The 23,224-nt window shown below is 41.3% G+C and overlaps 2 protein-coding genes across 3 annotated transcripts; both read left to right on the forward strand.

Moving 5' to 3' along the window:
• Positions 1-1,183: 1,183 nt before the first annotated feature.
• On the forward strand, positions 1,184-8,540 carry LOC134082150 (cAMP-dependent protein kinase inhibitor alpha-like). Of its 2 annotated transcripts, none has more exons than XM_062537797.1 (3): positions 1,184-1,380; positions 6,773-6,936; positions 8,162-8,540. In XM_062537797.1, exons 2-3 carry the CDS (start codon positions 6,795-6,797, stop codon positions 8,242-8,244), a joined length of 225 nt encoding a protein of 74 aa, XP_062393781.1. In that variant the 5' UTR covers positions 1,184-1,380; positions 6,773-6,794; the 3' UTR covers positions 8,245-8,540. The 2 variants fall into 2 exon arrangements, with proteins under 2 accessions (XP_062393781.1, XP_062393782.1); XM_062537798.1 differs by having other exon boundaries at positions 6,776-6,936.
• Positions 8,541-19,633: 11,093 nt separating this feature from the next.
• Positions 19,634-23,224, forward strand: stmn1b (stathmin 1b). The gene is made up of 5 exons (XM_062539273.1): positions 19,634-19,749; positions 21,722-21,765; positions 21,878-22,050; positions 22,251-22,442; positions 22,763-23,224. Exons 2-5 carry the CDS (start codon positions 21,750-21,752, stop codon positions 22,817-22,819), a joined length of 438 nt encoding a protein of 145 aa, XP_062395257.1. The 5' UTR covers positions 19,634-19,749; positions 21,722-21,749; the 3' UTR covers positions 22,820-23,224.

Raw genomic sequence — 23,224 nt, forward strand, 5'->3', positions numbered from 1 at the left:
CTCTTTTCTGTACATTTGACAGGACTCTTCATCAGTTAACCGCAGTGAGGCTAAAATAGGTGGGTTGGTCAACTGCTGATAAATCATTCATTCTCCTTAACTCATAGAGTCACATTTTGAATGTGGACTATGAAGTCTATGGCCCCATTTCTGTTGCTATTTTAAAGCACTAACAGTAGGCTACATTAAATGTTGGCTGTTCATTGATAGAGGCCTCCTGTCTGAGAGTGAGTCCTGTTTATCCAAATGGATAAAAGCTTCTGCACCACAGAGTTGGTCAAACGTAGGGTCTTGTTGAATCCAGCTGCTCCTTTTTGGACTACTGGAAGCATATCAAGGATAGATAGATAGATAGATAGATAGATAGATAGATAGATAGATAGATAGATAGATAGAGATAGATAGATAGAAACCAAAGTCATATGAGGAGTTTCTATTATGGCATTTTACAAAACGCATGAGCATACCTTGGTAAACAATGGTCTAAAATACTCATATTTTCTTATTGATATAGGCTACTTTTTGCACACAGCTTCATAAGACCTGATGCTAGATGCATAGTTGTGTTTCTAAGTCATTTCAATGACCTAGCAGGCTGCTCAGTTCAGAGATGCTTGTTATCCAGCAGAAAAAAAAAAAAAAATCTAGCCCCTGTCCTTGTCACATAATTACAGTTATTCTGATTGTTTCCCAAGAAATAGTGTCCCAGCTTTCCAAAGAGGTCAAGCATTTGATTATAGGCCAAACTGGGAACAGTGGCCTCTGAAGCAGGTGATGTGCAATGTGAGGCAAAAACTTAAAGCTGGTAGTGAAAACCAAGAAATAAAATTAAATCGATCCGAACATCCAATCAAGCGCAAATTTGCGCAGAAAAGGACAAATGCACCGGAAGCCACAGTCAACAGGCTACTGTACACAGATTCAACGGACATACAGCTAGTGTCATATTAAAATATGCCCATGTTGCCATTCAATAACACCATTCTCTGTATCGCTTGTTGAGTCAGTTTCACATTAAAGATGTCTCAGTGTTGTTAGATTGAGACTTGCACCAGATCTTCAAAACAAGTATAGGCCTAATCAAAACACATCAACATAAGAGCATCGTTTAGTGCGCATACTTCCACTCGTCAAAAGAGCGCATGGACACCCCTGCGCTTTCCTGTAGTGGTACCGTCCCATGTCTGCTACCCAATGCCTGTCCGCTCTATTTCGCTTGAACCACACGGTCTCCGAAATTAACGATAGTCGGGATGTCGTGAGGACTAGTCAGCCGCCTGTTGGGTGATAGGCTACCTTGCAGTAGGGTACCCGCCCGGTACATCCTGAATATGGTTACATTAGAATAACGGGTAACCACAGTCATTGAATCACAATCTGGTAAGTGATTTTTTTTCTCCACTCATACATTTGGTGATAATGACCTGCGAGAATATGCTACCGCATACCTCGTGCTTTCCACAGATTTGTTCCATAAAATTTTTTGGGAAGTAGGCCTACAATAATCGCAAGGGATTTGTGATGGTCATCAAAGTATTAAGGCCTACAGAAATATAATTATTATGCAGATATCCTATAAATAGTATTGTCACCTCAGTGAGATTACTTGTTCAGGACATTGTTGTAGGTGATGCCATAGAGGCCTAGCTTGTACATTGTAATATGTTATTGGCTATTAGCTTTATTTTCAAGAATGTTAATTTGATGACAACACTTGACCCTGCGCTAGTGACAGACCACTGTCAATTTCTCCAGAGAAGGTCAGACGCTGACTAGGCCCATCATAACATACAGTAGGTGACCATTGGGAGCACAGTGCTGTCTTTGTGTGACCCAGTTCAGTGGTTCTGCTCTTCAAAAATTAGAAAAACCCTGATTTCCAAGTAACTTAAACTACTGAAGATGAATGGTTGCAGCATAATGCATATGAACATTTTGCAATTCTGATGCAGAGTTTGAACAGAGGAGCATATTAATTAAAGAATAAAACGACAATTAAGTTTCAAAACATGTAATATCTGAAAAAAAATGCTTTAACATGCTTGGCAATGGTGTTTACAAAAAACTAAACAAAATGTTAAAGTCTGTACAATTAGTGACATTCATCTGGAGTATTCTATGTTAAAGTCTCAAAAAGAGGCCTCAGCAACATCACCATCACCTGCCTCCTATAGGCATTTCGAATGTTGACTTTATTTGCCTGGAAGTGGGGCTGTGCTGGCACAACGTACAGCCTGTCTTTAATGTGTTGTTATTGAATATGAACTATAAGTCAGCTGGAGTGGCCTAGCCCGTCATCTTGGAAAATCTGGTCCTCCAGGGCAGTCTCTCTCTGTTTGCTTATACTGTCTTACAGAGTCAGTCATAGTCTCTCCAGCTCTTATGCAACCCTTCTCTTGGCGGGGCTTTTGTGAGCCAGGCGCCGGCTGTGATAGTTGACTGTTAAGGCCTTTCAAAAACACTGATGCTCTGAACAACTGTGGGATGTGTACTGTTTTGGATGGGAGAAAACCTGAGCTCTGTAGACTCCATCAGATTGCGCGGATTGCTGTAGGTTATCTTCTCTGTGTCATCCAAGCATCCAAGATCCAAACAACCATCGCTTGAGTTCTAAGACAAACTTGATCCATAATGCTTTGTTTTTGTTTTTAGTTTTTTTTTTATTTCAGTATAATTGATGCAGTAACTTCTGAACTGGTTATGCATTGTTGTACTATTATACATTTGTTCATCTTGCAGATGCTTTTTTCCCAGGCCCATACTGCACATTTTTATATACAGTACAGTATGCCCTGTTTATCCCTGTGGGCGGACATCTATGGTCTATCTTTTATGAAGATTCTCAATTGAATGCAAACTTTGTTAAATGTAAATATGGGTATTTAATAAAACATAACGTATGAAACTAAATATTTTATCATGGTCTTGATGGCATTTGAAGTTCTGATCATGACACACTGATGGCGAATGAAATCCTTGTGCATCTGCCATCTAGTAAAGGCGTTTCACATGCTACATTTCTTTGATGAGTCCTTAATTAACAGACCCTCTAGCTATCAAGACAGCACCCTGTTAGGATGACAAGTGGCCAAACCGTATACAATATATTACTTGTTTAGAATATAGCCCTCTATAGAAGTCAGTCCTCTTTCTCTTAAGCTCTGTCACTTTGGTGTAGGAAAATGATTTGAGTGATTATCATTCTTCAGGCTTTTGAAAATCTGCAATTTGGAAAATATGGCCATGATGACAAAAAAATCATAAAGCATCCCTCTCACACACACACACACACACACACACACACACACTTCCTTTGGCTATGATATTTAATTCAGCCTCTGCATAAGCCTGACCCTTCCCTCCAGCATACCTCGCAGATATGCTGTGCGCTCAGTGTGTATTAAATTTTTAATCGAGGACGACAGTGCTGATCTCACCAGCTTTTTTCGGTAAATCTGACAGAATGTCCTCTGTGGCAGACCGACTCACACTGGTGCTGACTATACGGACTACAGTGGAAACATTCGCTGTCCATGTCTGGCTGAGATGGAGGTCACGTCAGGTTGGCACAGCAGCTGTGTTGTGCAGAGGGAAATGGTCAGAGCAAACATCAGTAAAGATGGATAGCATAGATGAATCCGTGGATGGCTAGACAGACAGGCAGACAGAATGATGGACAGACAGGTACTGTAGGCATGACAGACAGGTTTAGTCATAAGATTTGTCGGTGCATTTATCAAAAGCAAGATGTGGGAATATGACAGAGAAGAATGCAAGAATGAAGAGGAGTTTGGTGTGGAACGTAGAAGTGGAATGGATGTAGCTCCTCTTTAGGGCTTCCGTAATCCTCTACCTTCATTCAATATGGATTACAGAGGCAGTGTCCGCTGAGCTCAAACGAGGCAGCCAGAGCCTCCTCTAAGCCTCCCTCTGTGTTCACCCTATACTCCGCCACGACTGTCACTGTGAGCTCCTAACGCTCTGCCTGATAAGAGGAGGGGGAGAGAGAGAGAGAGAGAGAGAGAGAGAGAGAGAGAGAGAGAGGAGGGAGGCAGAGTGGCATGTCAGACTGTGGGAAAGCTTACTCGAGTTCAAGCCGTTCAAGTCTCGGCACCGAGCACAGGTTAATTTCTGCTTCAGCACAGATCACCCCAGCCTCGTTTCCATGGGAACCATCTCCACCTCTCCTAAAACAGCTAAATAACCATGTGCAAGGAATGATTAGCTGCTGAAGATGCATAGTTGCATATAGGCTCACCCTTAAGATCACACAGAATAAGTCTGTGCACATTGAGGCTAATTGTTTCCCAAATGATGTACCAGACTTCATTTTAGGATTTTGCAGCGTGTAGATGGATTGTAGCTCTTGTAGTTGTTCTTTTTAGGGGTGTGCCAAACGTATATTGTTTAATCGATTAATCAAATCAATTGATCATACAGTATATTATTAAGGGGTTAGCCCCTTACTAGCATGGTTAAGCCTAGCTCTCATAAAGTAGTGAGTTCAAACACTGCCTGTGCTCTTCTGGGGTGGCCTAGTGGCAGATTGTGCTAAGCAGAAGAACAGATTGGCAGTTTTTGATAGCATCAAATTAGAATATTTGAGTTTCAAGCATGACCCTGTTTTCCAAGTTGTCTGTATCCTACACTGTGGCAGATTGATCAGGCTTGGACATTACTGTATATATTCAGACTTTAACTGCTCCAGCTTTTAGCTACTATTCATAATGAATCCACTGGTTGCATGTGGGTAGGATTCACTGCATAGGCGCATGCCTATGATTTCCCACACGGGATTCCGTTTGAATTATGTGCAACATGAATGGACTCAAGGAGGAAGCTGTCAGGCTTGCTTTGCTTTTATTGATGAAATCACTGGTGAGTCTCTCTGGCCCCGCGGGAGGGGGATAAAGTGGAGATTAAAACAGTGATGGAACCGAGATTCCCTGTCGCACAGGGAGCTATCTAGTAAAAGGAAGATGGCTTATATTAAGAGCAGAGTTGGGGTAGATTAGAAAAGAAAATTGTGCAGTCCTGCTTTAAGGAGGGAATGTATTGGCTTGTTAGTCATGGGTAAGGCTCTTATTCACATAATTCTCAACCTCTGACCGTTCATACCCCTTTGTTTGTCTCTGTCTCTATACTCTAGACTAGAGAGTCTATGGGATGATAGATTTATGAGAAGAGAGATGAAGTTTTTCCACAATATGTTGCGGGTGCATGTTTTATATTTGTTGAGACTCGCCAGTTCCATCCCAGCAAATGCAAACTGCAGATGTGTCACATTATATTGTGTCCATTCTAATTAAATAACTTCATTGATATCCTTGAGCGATTCTTCTGGTATTTCCTAATCAACAGCAGGTCCTGCTCTCAGGGTGCTATTGACTTATGAATTGAGGGCACTGTTGGTCGTTTCTGTTCAGTGGGTATATGGAATGAATCATGTCATCTGAGTGGTCAGGCACTAAACTGGAGTCGACAGTTTTAGTTGTAGTTTAGCCATGACCAAATCAGGTCTTAGTCGTAATTTCCAATCATCAAATCAGGCCTTAGTTGCAATTCATCAATGACCAAATCAGGTTCTCCCATTCAGTGCTGAGATAGCTACTGTAACTAGAGACGTAGGCTAAAAAGATGTAGGCTATAGATTTCACATGGAAACACACAGTCAGATGCACCACAAATTCAGTCATTTTCATAAAACGAATACACATGCAATTTTTATGATAAGGTTATAACAGGACCAGATAATGATCAGTGTGTTGAATTGTAAGTATCTGAAGGGTTTGGTTGGTGTTCTCATCTAATAGCCCAGATCTGGTTTCAGTAGAGTGATTATAATTAAACACTTCTGTGTCCTTGTGGAGTAGTGGTTTCAAATTCTTGTTACTATGGCGACTTCCGCAACCCTGCTGTGTTTCTGGATGTAAGAGAGAGTGTGCATGGCAGGATATTAATGGGCTTAAGTACAGGGGGCTAACGCTGAAGTGCAAAACAGTTCCAGAGGGAAAGGCTCTGTGAGTCAGGAGCTTTAGGGGAAAGGGTAGGGTCGGTATGCAGTACTCCAGCTCTCCCAAGTGGAGGATAGTAGGTAAGGCGTGGTTGTTGATGGCTTCCATATTTTTTATGTGAGGATGATACCTGGTAAAGGCATTGTGAAAGGGACACTTCACCGATAAACATTAAGCTTTGTATCTTTAGAAAACCAGTCATGTTTTCGAATGGTCGTGCATCATTCCCTCAGTTTGCCTTGAGATGGGAGAAATACGGATTTCAATGTTAGACTTCCTGCTTTCGATGATGTAAAAATCATCATTTTACATCATTGAAAGCAGGAAGTCCTATTCATGGGTTTCATTGAAATCCGTATTTCTCCCATCTCAAGGCAAACTGAGAGAATGATGCACAACCATTCAAAAACATGACTGGTTTTCTAAAGATACAAAGCTTAATGCTAATCGGTGAAGTGTCCCTTTAATAGTTGTGTGTAACCGCTGCATTATAACTTGTTATGAAGGACCTTGCTATTAATTCTATGAATTTTGCTACATTAGTATTCTTCCTACTTCCTAAAAAAGATGCTCTGACAAATAATTAAAAAAATAAAAGATACAAAAATGAAATAAATAAACATTTACTTCATGCAGTTAGCTGAAGTGTCCTTTGTTAATATTTTACATGTGGAAATGACATTGGATTGTTTATTACGACTGATGCTTTCTAGCTCCTCTATTGATAATGATTATTACTATTGGCCTGTGATTGCTAGCAGGCAGGTGATTGGCTGCAAGATGACGGAGGTGGAGCTGATGCTGGACTTTGCCTCATCTGGCCGCTCCGGGCGTCGCAACGCCCTCCCTGACATCCTGGGCTCCCCAGCAGGGGTCAACCCAACAGACCTGCCACTCAAACTAGCCCAGCTGTCTGTCACCGGTATGCCACTTGAGGACAGGTTGACCCATTTCACTCCAAGGCTTTGCCTATGTCCTTTATTTATTTATTTTGTATCATTTTTCAGATGCCTCAGTTCTTTGCCGTATGTTACATGTGTTTTGTCTACATTGTTTGTACTCTGCTAGAGAGACACCTTTAGCCAGACAAATTCCTTATGCTTATTCACTTGACCATTCGTTGACGTTATGGCGTTGTCTCATTGTTTTGCTTCTATTTTAAGTCTTTCCCTGACTGTAACTAAATGGTATACAATGTAAAAAAACTCTCACTCTTATATATTGCTTAATTTGGTTATAAACAGTCAGACAACATTGCATCATACTGTATACTTAACTTACCTTACATATTTGATCAATTGCTTTAATGATTCTATCAACTCTGACATCACACTCAAAACATTGAACACACAAGCCTAAACAGAAGCACTGGCACATTTTTGACAAGACAACAGTGACAAAATATTGAAAACGTGCATCAAAAGTAAATAATTTCTTCAAACAGCACAAGTTGTCGTCAAATCTGTGTGTGCATGGTTTCAGTCAACACAATCAAGAACAAAATGCAAATAATAATTCTCAATATGTGGAGGTTCAGTGACATGCCACTTTGTGACTGCCATTATTACCATTATTGCATGTTTAAAAGACAAATTCAAACATAGAACTGCATTTTTCATTGCAATAGACTGGACTTGGTTTTATACGGCGTCTTTCACCCAAAAGCCAATACTGTACTTTCTTTAAACGTGCTTTTAGCCCCTTTGATCCCGGCTTGCAAACAGCAAACACAGAACAGATAATCAATGACTGCTGATTGAATTGTGTAAAGCAGTTTCACACAGACATTCACAAGTTCCTTATTATGCAAGCCATATCTGTTAACTGTGAATAGACATTTTCCAATTTTTCAACAATTTTTCACAATCCAAAAGGTTTTTGAGTTCTTATATGAGAACTGGGTTAAATGAAAAAGTGCGTAAAGAAATGTGTGAAACCAAAAAGAACACATTTGTGAGTGATGACCTCTGCTGTGCTAAGAAAGTGAAGGTACCAATTGAAGTGGATCCCAATTTCATTTAGTGCATCTTAGTAATCAATACAAACAACAACAACAAATGAAATACTACAGACACCTCTCCTCCACAGCCTACAATCACAGTCCAGCTTTCTCTTTCCCTAAGGGTTAATTTGTTTGTCCCTTTCAGATGGACCTGGTGGGGCTCAGTCTCCCAGCTCAGAGGAGCCCCCCAGCCCAACCGACGGCAGCGCAGGCCAAGAGGGGTCATAGAATTCTCACCCTTCTAGAACACCCCGCCCAATGGCAGTGCCATGGAGACGTGTGAGCGCTGGGAGAGACACAGGGGAGACGAGACGAGACGAGACCATAGACTGTATATATAGAACAGTCTATGGACGAGACGAGACATGGGGGAGACTGACTGACGTCGGAGCTCTGTCTAGATAGCCTTGTGTAGTAGTGTGTGCAAGTGTGTGTGTTGCTTCCCAGCTGTGAGCACTGCATGGGTCAGCAGAAGGAGTGGACAGGAGGGGAGAGTAGTGACCAGAGAGAAGAGGAGAGCTGCTTTCAGTCCAAAGAGGAGAACTTTCTCTCATAGCACCATCAAGTGATGACAAGACTAAAGAGAATTTTGGCAACATTTATGATTTTTTTTTTTTTTTTTTTAATACAGGGTACACCAAAATGTGAGGGACTTGCTAATAGCCAGTTTAATCGTTATAATTATATAATTGTTTAATTATATGATTAATTATAATTGGCTTTCTAGTTTGTGTAAGTTACTTTTGTTGACTTTTGAGACTTTTTCGCACTGGGAGATTTCCTTAGTATGGTTAAAAATACCTGTTACTGATGTCTTGGACTGGGAGACTGTGACTGATCCAGGTTGTTTTCAGAAAGAAAATACTTTGAATATGCAGATTTAAGGACATATCAGGACGTGAAGGATGATGATGGTATTGAATGTTGTAAAGGGCTGTTGGTTTTTGGGATTAATATGTATGAAGAGAAAGAGTGACTTTGTGGGTATGTGTGTGTGTATGTATGCTTGTGTGTATGTGTATTTTGTGTGTGTGTGTGTGTGTGTGTGTGTGTGTGTGTGTGTGTGTGTGTGTGTGTGTGTGTGTGTGTGTGTGTGTGTGTGTGTGTGTGTGTGTGTGACTGTGTGTGTATGTGTGTGAAATATTATTTAGGAGATAAATGTAGCATCATCTGTATCAGCGAAAACAATGCAGTTAAATATCCTAAATGTATTTCTAAACTCAAAATCATCCCAAGATGTATCTTGACAGCCCTGGTTGATTAAAATGATAATGGGGGCTCTTCTGGCCTTGTACTCCAAGGTTACCAAAGCGATGTCTTCAACATGATCATGTCATCTTTTGTCAAATCCCAGAAGCACAATGTACTTGAAGCAAATTGGTGTGGAGATGTGTCACTTTGTATTTGTGTTATACAAATTGTGTGTGTATGTGTGTGTGTGTGTGTGTGTGTGTGTGTGTGTGTGTGTGTGTGTGTTTAAGCCATCCATTGCACCTTACATCCTCAAGGAAATGTTAATTTCCTCTGTGATGTGAACAGTTGAGCATTCATTTTCTATTGTACATGTATTACTATGCCATAGTACCACATTTATATACTGTACATGTACAGCTCTGGACAAAATGTAGGCTGGGTAAACCCTGCTTGATCTGCCTGTGATTTGGATTTTGCCCTGCAGCTCAGGCTGGGTACCTGCACATCTACTGTATCTCTCCTGCTCCCTGTCCACATTTGCTGGGTGCAGTCACAAACTAGCTTATCCAAAAGGCGCACCCGGATCATTGGTCTGATTGTTTGAAGGACTATCCAGAAGCGTACTACAGAGTCATTTGAACTATGCCCATTGATCACACCTCTTGTGCAGTATAAATAAAGCGCAGACTCCCCAGACTAAATTTCAATCTGGAAAGATTAAGCTTAGTATGGTGATAGCCAGACTAGACACAATTAAGAGAACACTGCATGTTTTTCTGGTGTCATCCTATGGTTGCTGAGAGACATTCGAATGAGTTGACGGTCATATTCAAAATTGCAAATCATTCAACTCATTCGAATGTCACTCAGCAACTGTGGGATGACATAAAACAAATGTGCGTTGTGGTGTCTTATTTTTTTCCAGAGCAGCGGGGCTGTCATGGATGTGTCAGACACGCAGGAGACAGTGTTGAGCCCTAAGGTTAAAACCGCAGAATTCCGAAGATATCGTGGCGCTATTGTCCTCAAACAACCCAGATATGCTGAAGATTGTGTTTGCTCTTTCTGATATTTGCACACTACCACAACTTTTTTTTTTTTTTTTGCTGATGATGGCTTATACATGTTGTGGGACTACAAAGGGAAAAACAATGAAGAAATTTAAAAAATCTCTGCGGATAGATTTGTAGGATCTGCTACACATTTCCCCCCTTGTCCCGGCATAACAGAAGTTATAATGGAAGTCCTGTGAATTTTTCGGTAGTGTATCATCAAATGATGGTGTACAAATATAAACCTTCAGTGGTGTGCCAAAGTGACACGATGCTGCTTCAGTGTTCTATCATGAACAGTGTACATTGGCACTGAGACATCAATAAAGAAATCCAAATCAAGAGAGACTGGTTTGATCTAGTATGTTTTGTGCCTCAGTATGCCTCAGTTCTCCAAAATTGTCATCCACCTCAAATCCAATCCCAATAACAGTGTCTCTTACTAAAGTTTACTACGACATTGTCACACTACTCAAGCTTCATTGCAATTGTTTATGTTAGAAAGACAACATACTGTACATTAAAGCTGCAATTGTACCATACAATTTTTTAGCACATTCAGCAGACATCTCCTCATGACTTGCTTGCCCATTCCATGAGTACAACGTAAGTAAAAACGGTCTCAGACAGCCCAAGCTCCAAAAACGGACAACATAGAGTACAAAGTGGCAGCCTGTCCCCCAAACAAAAAAAATGAAACCTTGTGTTTCTCTGGAAATGCTGAAAGGAGGAGTTGAGCCACCTCCTTTCGCTTGGTCCTTGGTTGAAATATAATATTGTTTGGGAAAAAAAAGCATCTGCTCTAAATGAATAAAGCCTATAGCATAATTTTGACCTCCTGCATAATCACTGTCTGCACCCTTTCATCAACATTTCAGACAATTATGTGCCAGAGTTAACCAGCACACTAATTTCCCTAACTTCACTAATCTGTTTTTAAGTAAAAGAAACCTTTTTCTGCATGAATAATCAATCAAACTTCTTTTATCAAATAAATAGCCAGTGAGGTAATGTGGTATTAAAGACACCAGGTGGAGCTGTAATAGCAGATTGTGCTTCAACTCAGGCTGGTATGATCACTAAAGAGAAGGGCCTCAAGTGACAATATTGGACTCCTCACTTGATTGCACATTGACATGACCATGTCGATAACTGTCTGATGATTTTGAAGATTATTACACATCATAAAGTGCTTTACACATAAGTATATGAAGGACACCAGGGAATAAGGCATTTTAAAAAGTAAAAGAGCACAGAAAAAATAAAAGATTACATGAAAAAATAAACAGTATGACATTATTTATTTTACTGAAAGGGTCTTGCATAAAGGCGATTGAAAGGGACCTGCGTTTTTTGCTGTCTTGAATATTAAAGTTTAAACTGTATTTTACTTTTGTAACATTTGAGACGTGTGCCGTGGGATTTTTTCAGTGTCAAAAATGAACCCTACCTGACCTGCCAGCAAATTTGGATTTCACCTGGCAGCTCAGGCTGGAAACCTGAACATCTATCTTCCCTGCTTCCTGTCCACGACCTTTGGGTCCATAAACTAGCTTATCCAAAAGACTCACCAGATCATTGGTCTGATTGGTTGATCAGGACTATCCAAGCGTATTTGAACTATGCCAATTGATCACGCCTCTTGTGCAATAGAAATAAAGCGCAGACTCCCCATACTAATGCGTAATCTTAGCTTAGTATGGTGATAGCCAGACTAGTACCCCTGGTACAAAAAAGGTTGAAAAAATCATGTCTTACATGATTAAATCTTAAATAAGGAAGTTATCCAACATCAGCAAAATGGCACCGTACGAGGAGATGGTGTTTGGTGGTGACATAGGTTTGGTTGCTTCATGTCCCATGCGTTCTGTTTCACGAGTTCTCTGCCTCATCGCCTCTATGCCTGTTATACCTCAGGGAGCACATTTGTCTACTGCTGAAATATTCAAAGGATTCTCCACAGGTTGTCAAATAAGATATGTCTGTCAGAGGAATAGGCATTTTGATGGTGGGAGATTTCCCCTTGTCACAGAAATCATGGAGATTGGGTGATACACTCATCATTCTATAGTAGCGCCTGTGTGACATTGGAAAGCATAAGCTATCTGAAAATATGTCTTACTTCAGTTAATTCAAATGAAATGAAATATGCTTTAATAATTTCATCTAAATTGCATCTATTTTTGCTCGCCAGTGATTTTACTGTTTTATGGGAAAATATATCCTCATGTGACACTACAGTAGTACGAATGCTTTAATAGAAGAGTACTGACACAAGTTTGCCTGGGGCTTAAGCCTCTGGCATACCTTATTTGCTGTCTGATAATTGCAGTGTGTTGACCCGGAGTCTGTATCGCTTTGCTTTCCTGCTGCGATAAAAGGGTGGCTGGGTTTGTAATCAGGGTACGGCCTCTCTGAAAACAGCTGTCCAGCTCTGCCACTTTAGCCCCCTGCCACCCCGGTTACAGCCCTCCACCAACAGGGAAATTAACTTGAGTTAAGAAGCACACAGTGTATAAAATCTGTAGATGCAGTTGAGGAAGTGAACGAACATGTGCCAAAAGCGTCTGACTATCTCTGTGTCCAGGATTACAGTACTCTCAAAATAATGAGTTTCTTCATCTGGTCGGTCTTTCATGACTGCTTGCTTTTGTTCAAAGGCCTTCAAAGATCTTGTTTTGCTCGGCCTGCATTTGAACTTCTATAAGAGGCAGTGGTGTAGTAGTCCTATTGATTTCAGCTGTATGATTTCAATGGGCTTGTGTCCATATCAACTGAGTGATTCATTAGTGGCTATTATAGCCTTCAGTTACGAGAACAGTTCCTAAAAATGAAGGTATCAGACTCACTTAAGTAGGGCCATTTGGAAATTGATCTGGAAGACCCGAGTCTTAGAGAGCTCTGAAAAACAGAACAAAAAACATCTTTAAGGAAACAGAACATGGACTGATTTCTGCTATGCTAATGTGTACATTTAAAAAAACATGTTTGAGAAATCTGAGATAATCAACTTAAGATCATGCTCACTACTTAGTCATAGATAAGTATGAAACTGATTTAGATAATTTCAGGAGAGGTCAGTGGCTGTCCTTATTATGCAGTAACTGGCAAATGCCTTTTTGAACGCAACAGCCAGACATGCCCTGTGTCTTCACTCCACGTTGTCATGGAAACCAAGCATGGCAGCGATGAAGGGCAGAGGGAGGGAGTGCTTAAGCAGAGGGTGTAGGGGTGACATGAGTCCACCAGTTACCGTCCCAAAAAGTGAATGTGCACGTTGCCCCACACAATTGTCATTTTACCACCTTCCCTGCACCCCACTGGCTAGACACTGAAAAGCAGTGGCAATTGTACTGATGCGGTTGCTAAGCAACAAGTTATTAGGGTATCCAATCCTTTAAAAAAGATAGACCCAGTCCTTGAAAAATGCTCTGGCAAGGTGACGCCTCGCCTTTTCCAACAAACAGAGATGGCACTGCTATCCTCTCAGTCCCATTCAGCGCACAGCAGTCGAGGTTAATGTTCGTTGGCAGCAGTGACAAGTACAGAGGCCTTGAAGGCTGATTTGCAGGGACTGCACGAGAATGCATTCACAGCTCTACAGCATGAACGAGGGGAGGCTGGTGGAGGGGGGAGATGGGAGAGGCGAGGGTGGGCTCAGAGAGGGGTGGGAGGATGAGCCAGCACATAAGCCGACGCCTGTCTCATGGATGAAAATAAAACAAATCCATAACCCTAGACAGACACAAGATTCCATTGTCCAGAAACCATTCAGTATTCCGCATAGAACACTTGATCGCACTGTACTGCATTGATGGAGCAAGACACACACAGTGCATTGCGTTGTGCTAGAGAAATAAAAACAATACAAAAGCTATAGAGGCCAAGAGGCATGATGCAGTGAAAGCTGACCTTTTCAATGGGCTCAGGCTTTTGCCTATGCGTTTTGCAGAGTTACAGTGTTGGCCTTGAGGGGTTGAAACTGTACTGCCCCTGTTAAGGAAGAAGGGCAGTGCTCAGCTCAATATTCCTAATGTTGTGGGGCTCACCACCACGGATGCGCAGAGGAGCTCGCTAAAATAAACACCCATGGTGCAGCGACACTGCTGATTACACAGCCACGCTCATGATTGCACATCGATCAGATCCAATCAGAAAAAAAAATAATGAGAGCGCCAAGGGGAATGCTGGCATGGCTGTCCGCGATGGCGCACGCAGGGAGGGGTGGCGAGGTGGGCACAGACATGCTGCACATGCCTCCGAACGTGCCAACATGGCTGGCTGTCTCCCTCAGCGCTGCACGGGCAGACCGTGTGAGTAAGGAGCGAGTGTGACAGGGGAGAGCGTCCACTGGCACGTTCCCGTTTGGTGTGCCATTTTTAGCTCCGTTAGGCTGCTTTTATTAATCGGTTCTTTTTTTGGCAGAAATGTTTGAAATTTCAAGGCTCAAGGCTCAAGGAAATAAGAGGGAGAGAGAGAGAGAGAGAGAGAGAGAGAGAGAGAGAGAGGCTCAAAGAAAGACGGACTGGAGGGAGACTGTGTGGGGAAAGAGGAGGGGAAGGATTCACATGGAGATGCAGAGTTCAGTTTTAAAGGGGGAAAGCTTACATAATGGCGATGTTTTATTTAAAGGCAGTGGTAAGTGAAATGCTGGCATACAGTGTATACTTGGCTTGTCAGTGAGTCCTTGTTTGAGCTTGTCAACCCTAGGGGTATCTCTCTCTCTCTCTCCCTGTTTATCTTTCTGTTTTTCTCTCTAACACACACACACACACACACACACACACACACACAAACACACACACTGTACACACAGACACACAGACACACACACACACACACACACACACACACACACACACAGGCATGCACATATTCACATACATAGGCAAACACACACACACACACACACACATACATAACAGCAACAACTACTGGCTGGACCTATAAGCAACACATTCCAATACCATCTTGTAAACACTGACTCTGCAGATATGACAGGGAACTCCACACAGGACCTCACTCAGAACAAGCCAAGCGCATGGCAGATTTCCCCTAACTGATAAAACATTCAAAGACCTTTCATAGTGCAGTTAGTCACAACAACCCACAAAGTCTGACTGTGTAGAAGAACAACCCCGAGCAGCCTCATTTATATTTCACCCCCTGGCTGACTCTGTCCTCATTTATACTCAGTTATCCATCTTCTAATGGATCAACGGTCTATCAGGCTGTCCATGGAGAAGCAGTGGAATGTCTGAGTGAAATCTTGCCTTCTCGGACGCCAGATGAAGAGAGAGATCTAACCGAACAATCCCCCAATCCTCATGACCCACTGGCCGTTTTTTTTTCTTCAGTGTATTCGTTATTTATTTCTCTCTTTTTTTTTTTTGCTGCTAGGCCGTTATAATCGGATCTTTTGTCCTAGTGTTGGCGGCCTGAGAAGCCCAGGCAGCTGATATCTGATTCTCCATTGTGCAGTGGGAGTGAGGTGGCTGCCAGGATTACAACTCTCGCAGCGGAGCAACGGTCGCCCTTTTCATCGCTTTCCCCCGGAGGAGACGCTGGTATTTTTCCACCAGGACAATAGTGAGGATGCAAACTAATGAAAGGACAGAATGCCTGAGAGTGTCAGAATTTTTTTCTCTCTATCTGTCTTTTTTCCCTTCTTGTTTTATTACTTAATCGTGTTAATGCTCTTTTTTTTTTGACAGTAGGGCCTAAAAAAAAAAGCTCTCTGTCACTCTCAGCCAGGCAACGGTTCTTCATACAATAAGCCTGTCTGAAACCACAAGCTAAACTGATATTTGCATCTCAGATTTAAACTCCTGACTTTACCCTTATTAACTAAAAACAAAGTTAGAGTTGTAGATTATCAGGTTTTAAAACTTGAATTCAGGTCAATATTGCCCTCCACTACATATGCAATGGCTCTTCATTGGTGCTTTCATGTTCTCCGTATTCATTCATATTTGAACTATGCGTTGTACGTATGACACGTATGCATGTATATAGACCATGGCTGGATCTATGTTTGTATAAATGTTTGTAGGTTTACGTCTACATCCACTTTGTTCCCATAAGTGTTGGGTTAAGCAGAAGCAACAGTGCCATTACACTCAGCTGTGGCAGTTCCAGGCGAGAGATACTCAGTGTATGTCTATTATGCAAACCGTAAATGTTTGCTAACAGGATTGTGAGAGGAGAGCAGTGGTCGGCTGGAGGGCAGTTGAGTGCAGATTTGCTGGGTCCTGGTAAACCCATCCCTCCAGGGCCTCAGAAAGAGTGCAATTTGGGGAGTGGGTAAGAGGGAGGCATTGAGTTGCTTGCCAACAGCCTAAAAATCGAGAGCAACACTCCAACATAAGCCAGCATATTGAAGATTAAAAAAAAAAAAAACAGGGGTCACTGTTTGTGTGCTCAGGTCATCTCCTATGTTTGTTTAGGCTACATTGTGTGGAATTAATTCTGTAAAGCAACATCATGATACAGACGTTAAGCTGATGTTTGCTTGCATTAATCTCATTTTACCCCCTTCTGGATTTAGTTGCTATGTCTTGGCATCCATTGAAAACCCTGGGTATTGTTTGTGTTCTGTTAATGCTCTCCTCTCAAGTCAAAAGCCTTGTTCATTCATAATTAATCACACTTCATCTTAATGGACACTGTGAGCCATATATACTCAGACGGAGAAAAAGATGGTAAATGAGGTCAGATAGATTCCTGATGGGCTATGCCATATTAACTCACTAATGGTATAGCATGGCTGAGGCATGCTATTAGCTCTAACATTTAGAAAACGGCGTTCATGTTGTACATTAGCCTTCGAATAAATACCAACAGGCTAAACAACAAACATCATACATCAGGGATGTAGTGGAGGTTAAGCGCAAGTAAACACATTACCCACCTCTGAAAATTTCAGAAATAGTTTATCCACCTTTAGATTTTATCCATCTCTGATAAGAGTTCATTCACCAATTGCACCACACTGTATTATCCACATTCAAAACATGCAAACTCATCAACACTCTAGGCACCAACACTCTAGGCACCCCACTGGCATGGTTATAAATATTGGACATTAACCTCCACCATCATTAAATATGTTCTGAATGCTTTTTTAAAAATCCCAATGACACATGGTGCAGTCTACCTTACCAAGATCATAGTTTACCCACCTCTTATTTTACCACTACACCCTGTCTTACTTGAAGTGCAACCTTCAAATATTGAAGCAGTCTGGCCTGATGATGGACAGAGGGCTAGAAAACCAAACAGGCTGATATAGCTATCTACTAACACAGTCTGATCTCACTAGAGCAGAGAGAGAGAGAGCAAGAGAGAGAAAGAGAGAGAGATAGAGAGAGAGAGGGAAAGAGAGAGAAACAAATGACTACAAATGTATGGGGGAGCATGTGCACACCATGTGAGCGCATGACGAAGTGGGCACATGTTTCGTACAGGAGCTCAGATGCTTCATGCAGGACCCAGAGAGGAGATCCGTTACATAACGCAGTGATGTCACCCATTATGATGTCACAGGCCACAAGAGGCCTCAGCCTAAAACCAGCCTCTTTTCCATCAAACTAGGAATATACAGCCTGCAACTCACATCTCCTATGCACAGTTGAAAAATCACTTCTGTCCAAAAACGTACTGCAACTGGATTTTACTGCAATTACATCCTCCATCTGGACAGCATTTGCATGCTGGACTGTCCTCTGTTTACATGATATATAGAGTGACATGAATGTTTATTTAAATCATTGATGAGCTAGTGAAATGTAGGCTACTTTTAAAGTCGTTAACTCCAGCCAAACAACATCTAGGTCACTCTCCAGAGGGAGGAGCATTAGCTCTGCATGAGCTTTGAGTTCGACAACAATGACGGGGTGATGCATTTTAAGCTGCTGCAGTGCTTATAGTAGTACTGTAGCCTAGGCTAGGCTATGTCAGTGTTTTTAACCCAAACAGAGTGTCCATTCAAATAACTCCTTACACATCTGGTGGAATGAGCTATGCATGACACATCTGTCAAAATGTGACCAGGCTAGATTCAGGATTAACTAAAATATTTCCAACATCAATACATAGAGTATGTTTAATCTGTTATTCGTTAGTGGAACATACAGTAGGCCTACTACCAATTTCTACTAGAGTAGGGACATCCCTCTCCATCTTCAAAAAACTTCTGAAGAACCAGCTCTTCAGAGAACATCTCCTCTCACTACAGTCTCGCTGATCCTGACTTAGGCCTACTACCTAATTGTGCCTGTTGTGATGTCCACGACCAAGGCAACCTTGACAAGAATGAGGTGGTCATTCCCAACTGCACTCCATTACTGCACTCTGCGTTTGAACATTTTCCTAGATTAGAATTGCTTAAAATGTTAAAGCTTAATGTTAAATGTTATTGCTTAAAGCTTAAAATGTTTACCATGTTGTAAGTCGCAATGGTTAAAAAGCGTCAGCCGTAATGTAATGAGATGCATATAGGGCCTACTGCATAGGCCTAATAATGAATAAAAAAAATGAGTTTGCATCTCATTACATTACAAAGATGTCATTCTTACAAAGACAAACAATTGTTAAACCAGATTAATATTTTGTTTTATTTCTAGTCTTAAAAAAACCACCACATTCACGTCTCCAGCTTGCAATGTGTGAAGTGATGTCCCTTAAAGCTGGCCCATGCCATAACATAACACTTAGGCCTGATGCCATCTCAGTTTCAATATCACATCTCATGCAGAAATTATCCTGTATGCCTCTGTCAGGTCTGCTGTAATGGGTCCTGAGCTCTTTGTTGTTTTGCCCAAAAGCTTATACTATTTAAAGTAGCCTAATAAAAGAGTTCTCATTCTTATTTGAAGAAAGGAAATGGGTGGGAAGGTCGAGAATAGCCTATGGCCTACAGAGAGAAAGAGTGAAGGAACCAGCTTTTAAGATTCATTACCTGTTATCATGAAATCCATTGATTGCTCTGTATAGCCTATGCTAGGCTATTTACGAAAGCACAAAAGAAAAAAACCTGATTAAACAACACAGGTATCCATAGACAGTAAAAGGTAGGCTATATGTCCACAATATTAGTGCAATGTGTGACAAACTAGAAAAAAGCAGATTAACTCGTCACATAAATTGTAGGTCTAGTATTACTTCGTCCTGGTATTTAGTCTACTGATTAACTAAACTGTAAAAAGTTCGTGAAGAACACATAGATTATTCCCGAATTCATTAATATACAGCTACATGTTGATCATTTTTGTTTGGTTTTCATCGGCTTTCACACAAACTATATTTCCCAGCATTCTTGTAATTGACGTATGGATGGACTGGTGAAGACTAGCCAATCACATTCGATAAATATAAATGACGTTGCGCCCCTGGTCCTTTTTTTGCGCGAACTGCCAAATTTGAGGGAGAGAGAGAGGAGGAGAACTCAGCGCGCGGTGTGCTGCTGCTGTCAATTAATATCTTGAAGGTGAGGATAAACAATTTTGAAAGATGATGTGTGGAATAATAGTAATCAAACGTTAAATAGCAGCTACTTTTAGTATATTATGATATTGTACACGAAAAGTCACCCTTTTCGTTTTATTTGCTTTTTCATCTGCAAATCTTTGAGAGGATGTGAATGTGCCTTCAGTGGATTCAGTCAAGTTATCATTTGGCACATTAGCTAACTTGCTAGCCAAATAAATAACCTTTCATGAATGGCGGGCGTTTCTGTGTGTAGACCACGTTAACGTTTGTTTTATCAAGACAGGTTCGGGGTGTGACCCGTCGATTACACATTAAATTCACAGTTTAGGAGACGGCTTTCCAATGTGAAATGTTCACAGAAACGGGTTAATTTGACGAGTTGATAGTTTGCGTTGACATTTTTCGATTTTATGTCAATTTAACGTTAACGTAACGTAATGCAAGGTATCGTTAAATGTGATCAAACCGAAATGTCTCCACCAAACATTCACGTCACAACCTCAGTTAAGTGAACGTTAGCCTATCTATGATGTTCAAGTTAGCTTTTGACGTTAGTGTTATTTATAAACTATAAGTTGGGTAAGTTTTAGATTTCTACTGGTTAGGTTGATGTCAATAACGTTAGTGGTTAACGTTAGCTTAACGTGAACTATCTGGGATGGGTGTGATCTTTCGGGGTCTATTGTCTGCAGTGGGTGGCAGCGTTAACATTAACGACGCTGCATTTAGAAACTGAAGACAAGTTCAAACCGACAGGTGGGCGTTTCCATTGCAACTAATGTTAGCTTAATTGTCTCATTAGCCTACCATACTACCTAAACGCATAAATGCTTTGGTGACTTGTCAAAAATATCAGACAACCATAATGGTCCTTGTCACAGGAGCTAGCGCAGCCTAGTCATGCCGTATGATGTCTTTGTTAATGCTGCCTTCCATCCTCCGCCGGTTCTTTGTCTGTTGTGAGTTAATTCACGAATGTCATCTAAAATCTCAATTGAAAATATGATAAGAATATTTTGATAACATAAGACGCTGGTGATATATGCTTATGTCTTTACATGTATTTCGTTCAATTGTTTTTAGCGCTCGATTGAAACGTTATGTTCCATGTCAATAATCTTGGTGCATATTTCCCATCCCTACGTCTTATAATATTACAACGTAAGAAATTTCATTTAAGTAAGTAAATTTCATTTCTAACTTATTTTGGGATGCATTACAATCCTTTGACCAATGTCTGTGAAGTTGGCTCGGTGACACCCATTCCAAACCAATATATTCGATGAAATGGATCGATTTGAGTCCAGTTTGATAATAACGTTATGCAACTGTTCATTTGCTTCGATTTGTTCGTTGTCTCTCAAATACTGGCGATATAAAATCAGCAGAGCATGATCTTATTCCGAGCATTTATTTCGCCAAATGGTAAACAAAGACAGGTGCACAATGTGTTGTGAAATATTGTCGCAAGAGGGCAGTAGTCAACCAGAGCAACGGTAAGTCGTTGCCCGACTTCTGAAGTTCGCCTACAAAAAAGCCACCATCTTTGCCCAAATAAGGAGATCCGGTATATTGAGATTTTTTTTGTATGGGAGTATAACATGGGGATTTTTAATTTCCGCACCTGTTTAACTCTCACAGGGACGAAGCAATTGGAAATGCAGACGTTTTGCGCTACAAAGTTTTGTCCTCTGCCTTCAAGTGCACACTGTGCTCTTCAGTAGGTGAAGATGGCACACTTTGATCTTTGCTACCTCAGAGCTAATTTACAATGCATCTTGCCATAGGCAGTTAGCTTCAATTAACACCCGGAACTCCTTATATGGGCAAAGATGGCAGCTTTGGATCTTATTTGTAGGTGAACTTCAGAGGTCTATTGGCTGCCCTCATTAGCGGTTAAAATCAAGCTGCAAACACTCTGTAATTAAAATGTGTGATGACGTGCTTTACCTCTGTGTATTATTCTATAGGTAATCTCATAAACCTAGTAGATCAGCAATGGCTTCCTCAGGAGGTGAGTGTGGACTGTTATGAACTGATCAGATTATGTAGTTTTGTACACACTAATTGGTTGATACATTACAAGTTGCACGGTCTGATCTGCTACAACTTGTCACTGTGCATAGACATTCAGGTCAAGGAGCTGGACAAGCGTGCTTCTGGCCAGGCCTTTGAGGTCATTCTGAGCCCCTCTGCCCCTGACTCTAAGGGCGAGTTCCCCCTCTCCACCCCCAAAAAGAAGGATCTGTCACTAGAGGAGATCCAGAGGAAACTGGATGCTGCAGAAGAGAGACGCAAGGTAGCCTTAGCGTGCACATGTATACCGAGTATATGCACCCTAATGTATATTTGCATCACATAGGCCTACTGTAAACCTCCACTTGACATGCTTTTTTATTTATACCTCTGACTAATGTCTTTTGGGCTTTCTGGTATGCAGTGTGTACTGTTGATTGTCATTTACTAATAGTAAGTTTATGTGTGTGTGTGTGTGTTCAGAGCCATGAAGCGGACTTACTGAAGCAGCTGGCAGAGAAGCGGGAACATGAGAAGGAGGTGCTTCAGAAAGCTCAGGAGGAGAACAACAACTTCAGCAAGATGGCAGAGGAGAAGCTCAATCAGAAAATGGAGGCCAACAAGGAAAACCGGGCAGCACGGATGGCAGAGTTGAATGAGAAGTTCAAGGAGAAGGTAATGGCTGCTGTTGTACTGAGGGACTCTTCCCAAAAGAGTAGTTGCTAACTAGGAACACTAGGGGGTGTTGTCCTGCTTTGGTTGAGGTTCCACATCTGTTGGTGGAAACTGACCAAACAGGACTCGTCTTGGTTATTTTGGTGACTTGGCAGCTTGTCTAATGAGTACCCATGGTGTTAAGTTGAGCTATACTACACTATTGTTGTGGTGTACGTGAGATATGCATGTGATTGACACTACAGTAAACGGAGTGACCTTCAACCCTGTGTTCTATTGACCTTGCACTAACCTGAGTGACCTTCATTTCTGTGTTCCAGGACAAGAAGCTGGAGGAGGTCAGGAAGAACAAGGAGACAAAAGAAGGAGAGGACTAAGTCCTTTCGTTTCTGTTTTCTCAACTTTTTAGGTGGGGATATAATGGGTTTTTGTACGTATCCAAAGATTTATTTTTGTTTTCTGTTAAGTTGTAAGCATTGTTAGTGTGTGTATATTTGGTTTATTTTGTTCCCTTAGGTAACCCCCCCCCTCCCCGACTGCACTCATATTTCTACTGAGGTGTTTGTATTCTGTATGGCATTATCACTTTTTGTGCCCCACTTGTACAACTGCCCTGTTGCAGGTTTTGATCGCTAACAAGCCATGGTATTAGCTGTTCAAAAAGCATGCTTCAGCTTGAACATACTGTTATCCTTTGCATTTTGCAGTATAACCTGTACGTGCGTATGTCAACTGCGGTTCTTTGAGCTTAATAAAGTTGCACAGTTCGTTAATGCTCTTAA

The sequence above is a fragment of the Sardina pilchardus genome, chromosome 6 (genome assembly GCF_963854185.1).
Source record: "Sardina pilchardus chromosome 6, fSarPil1.1, whole genome shotgun sequence".
Classification (NCBI taxonomy): Eukaryota; Metazoa; Chordata; class Actinopteri; order Clupeiformes; family Clupeidae; genus Sardina; species Sardina pilchardus.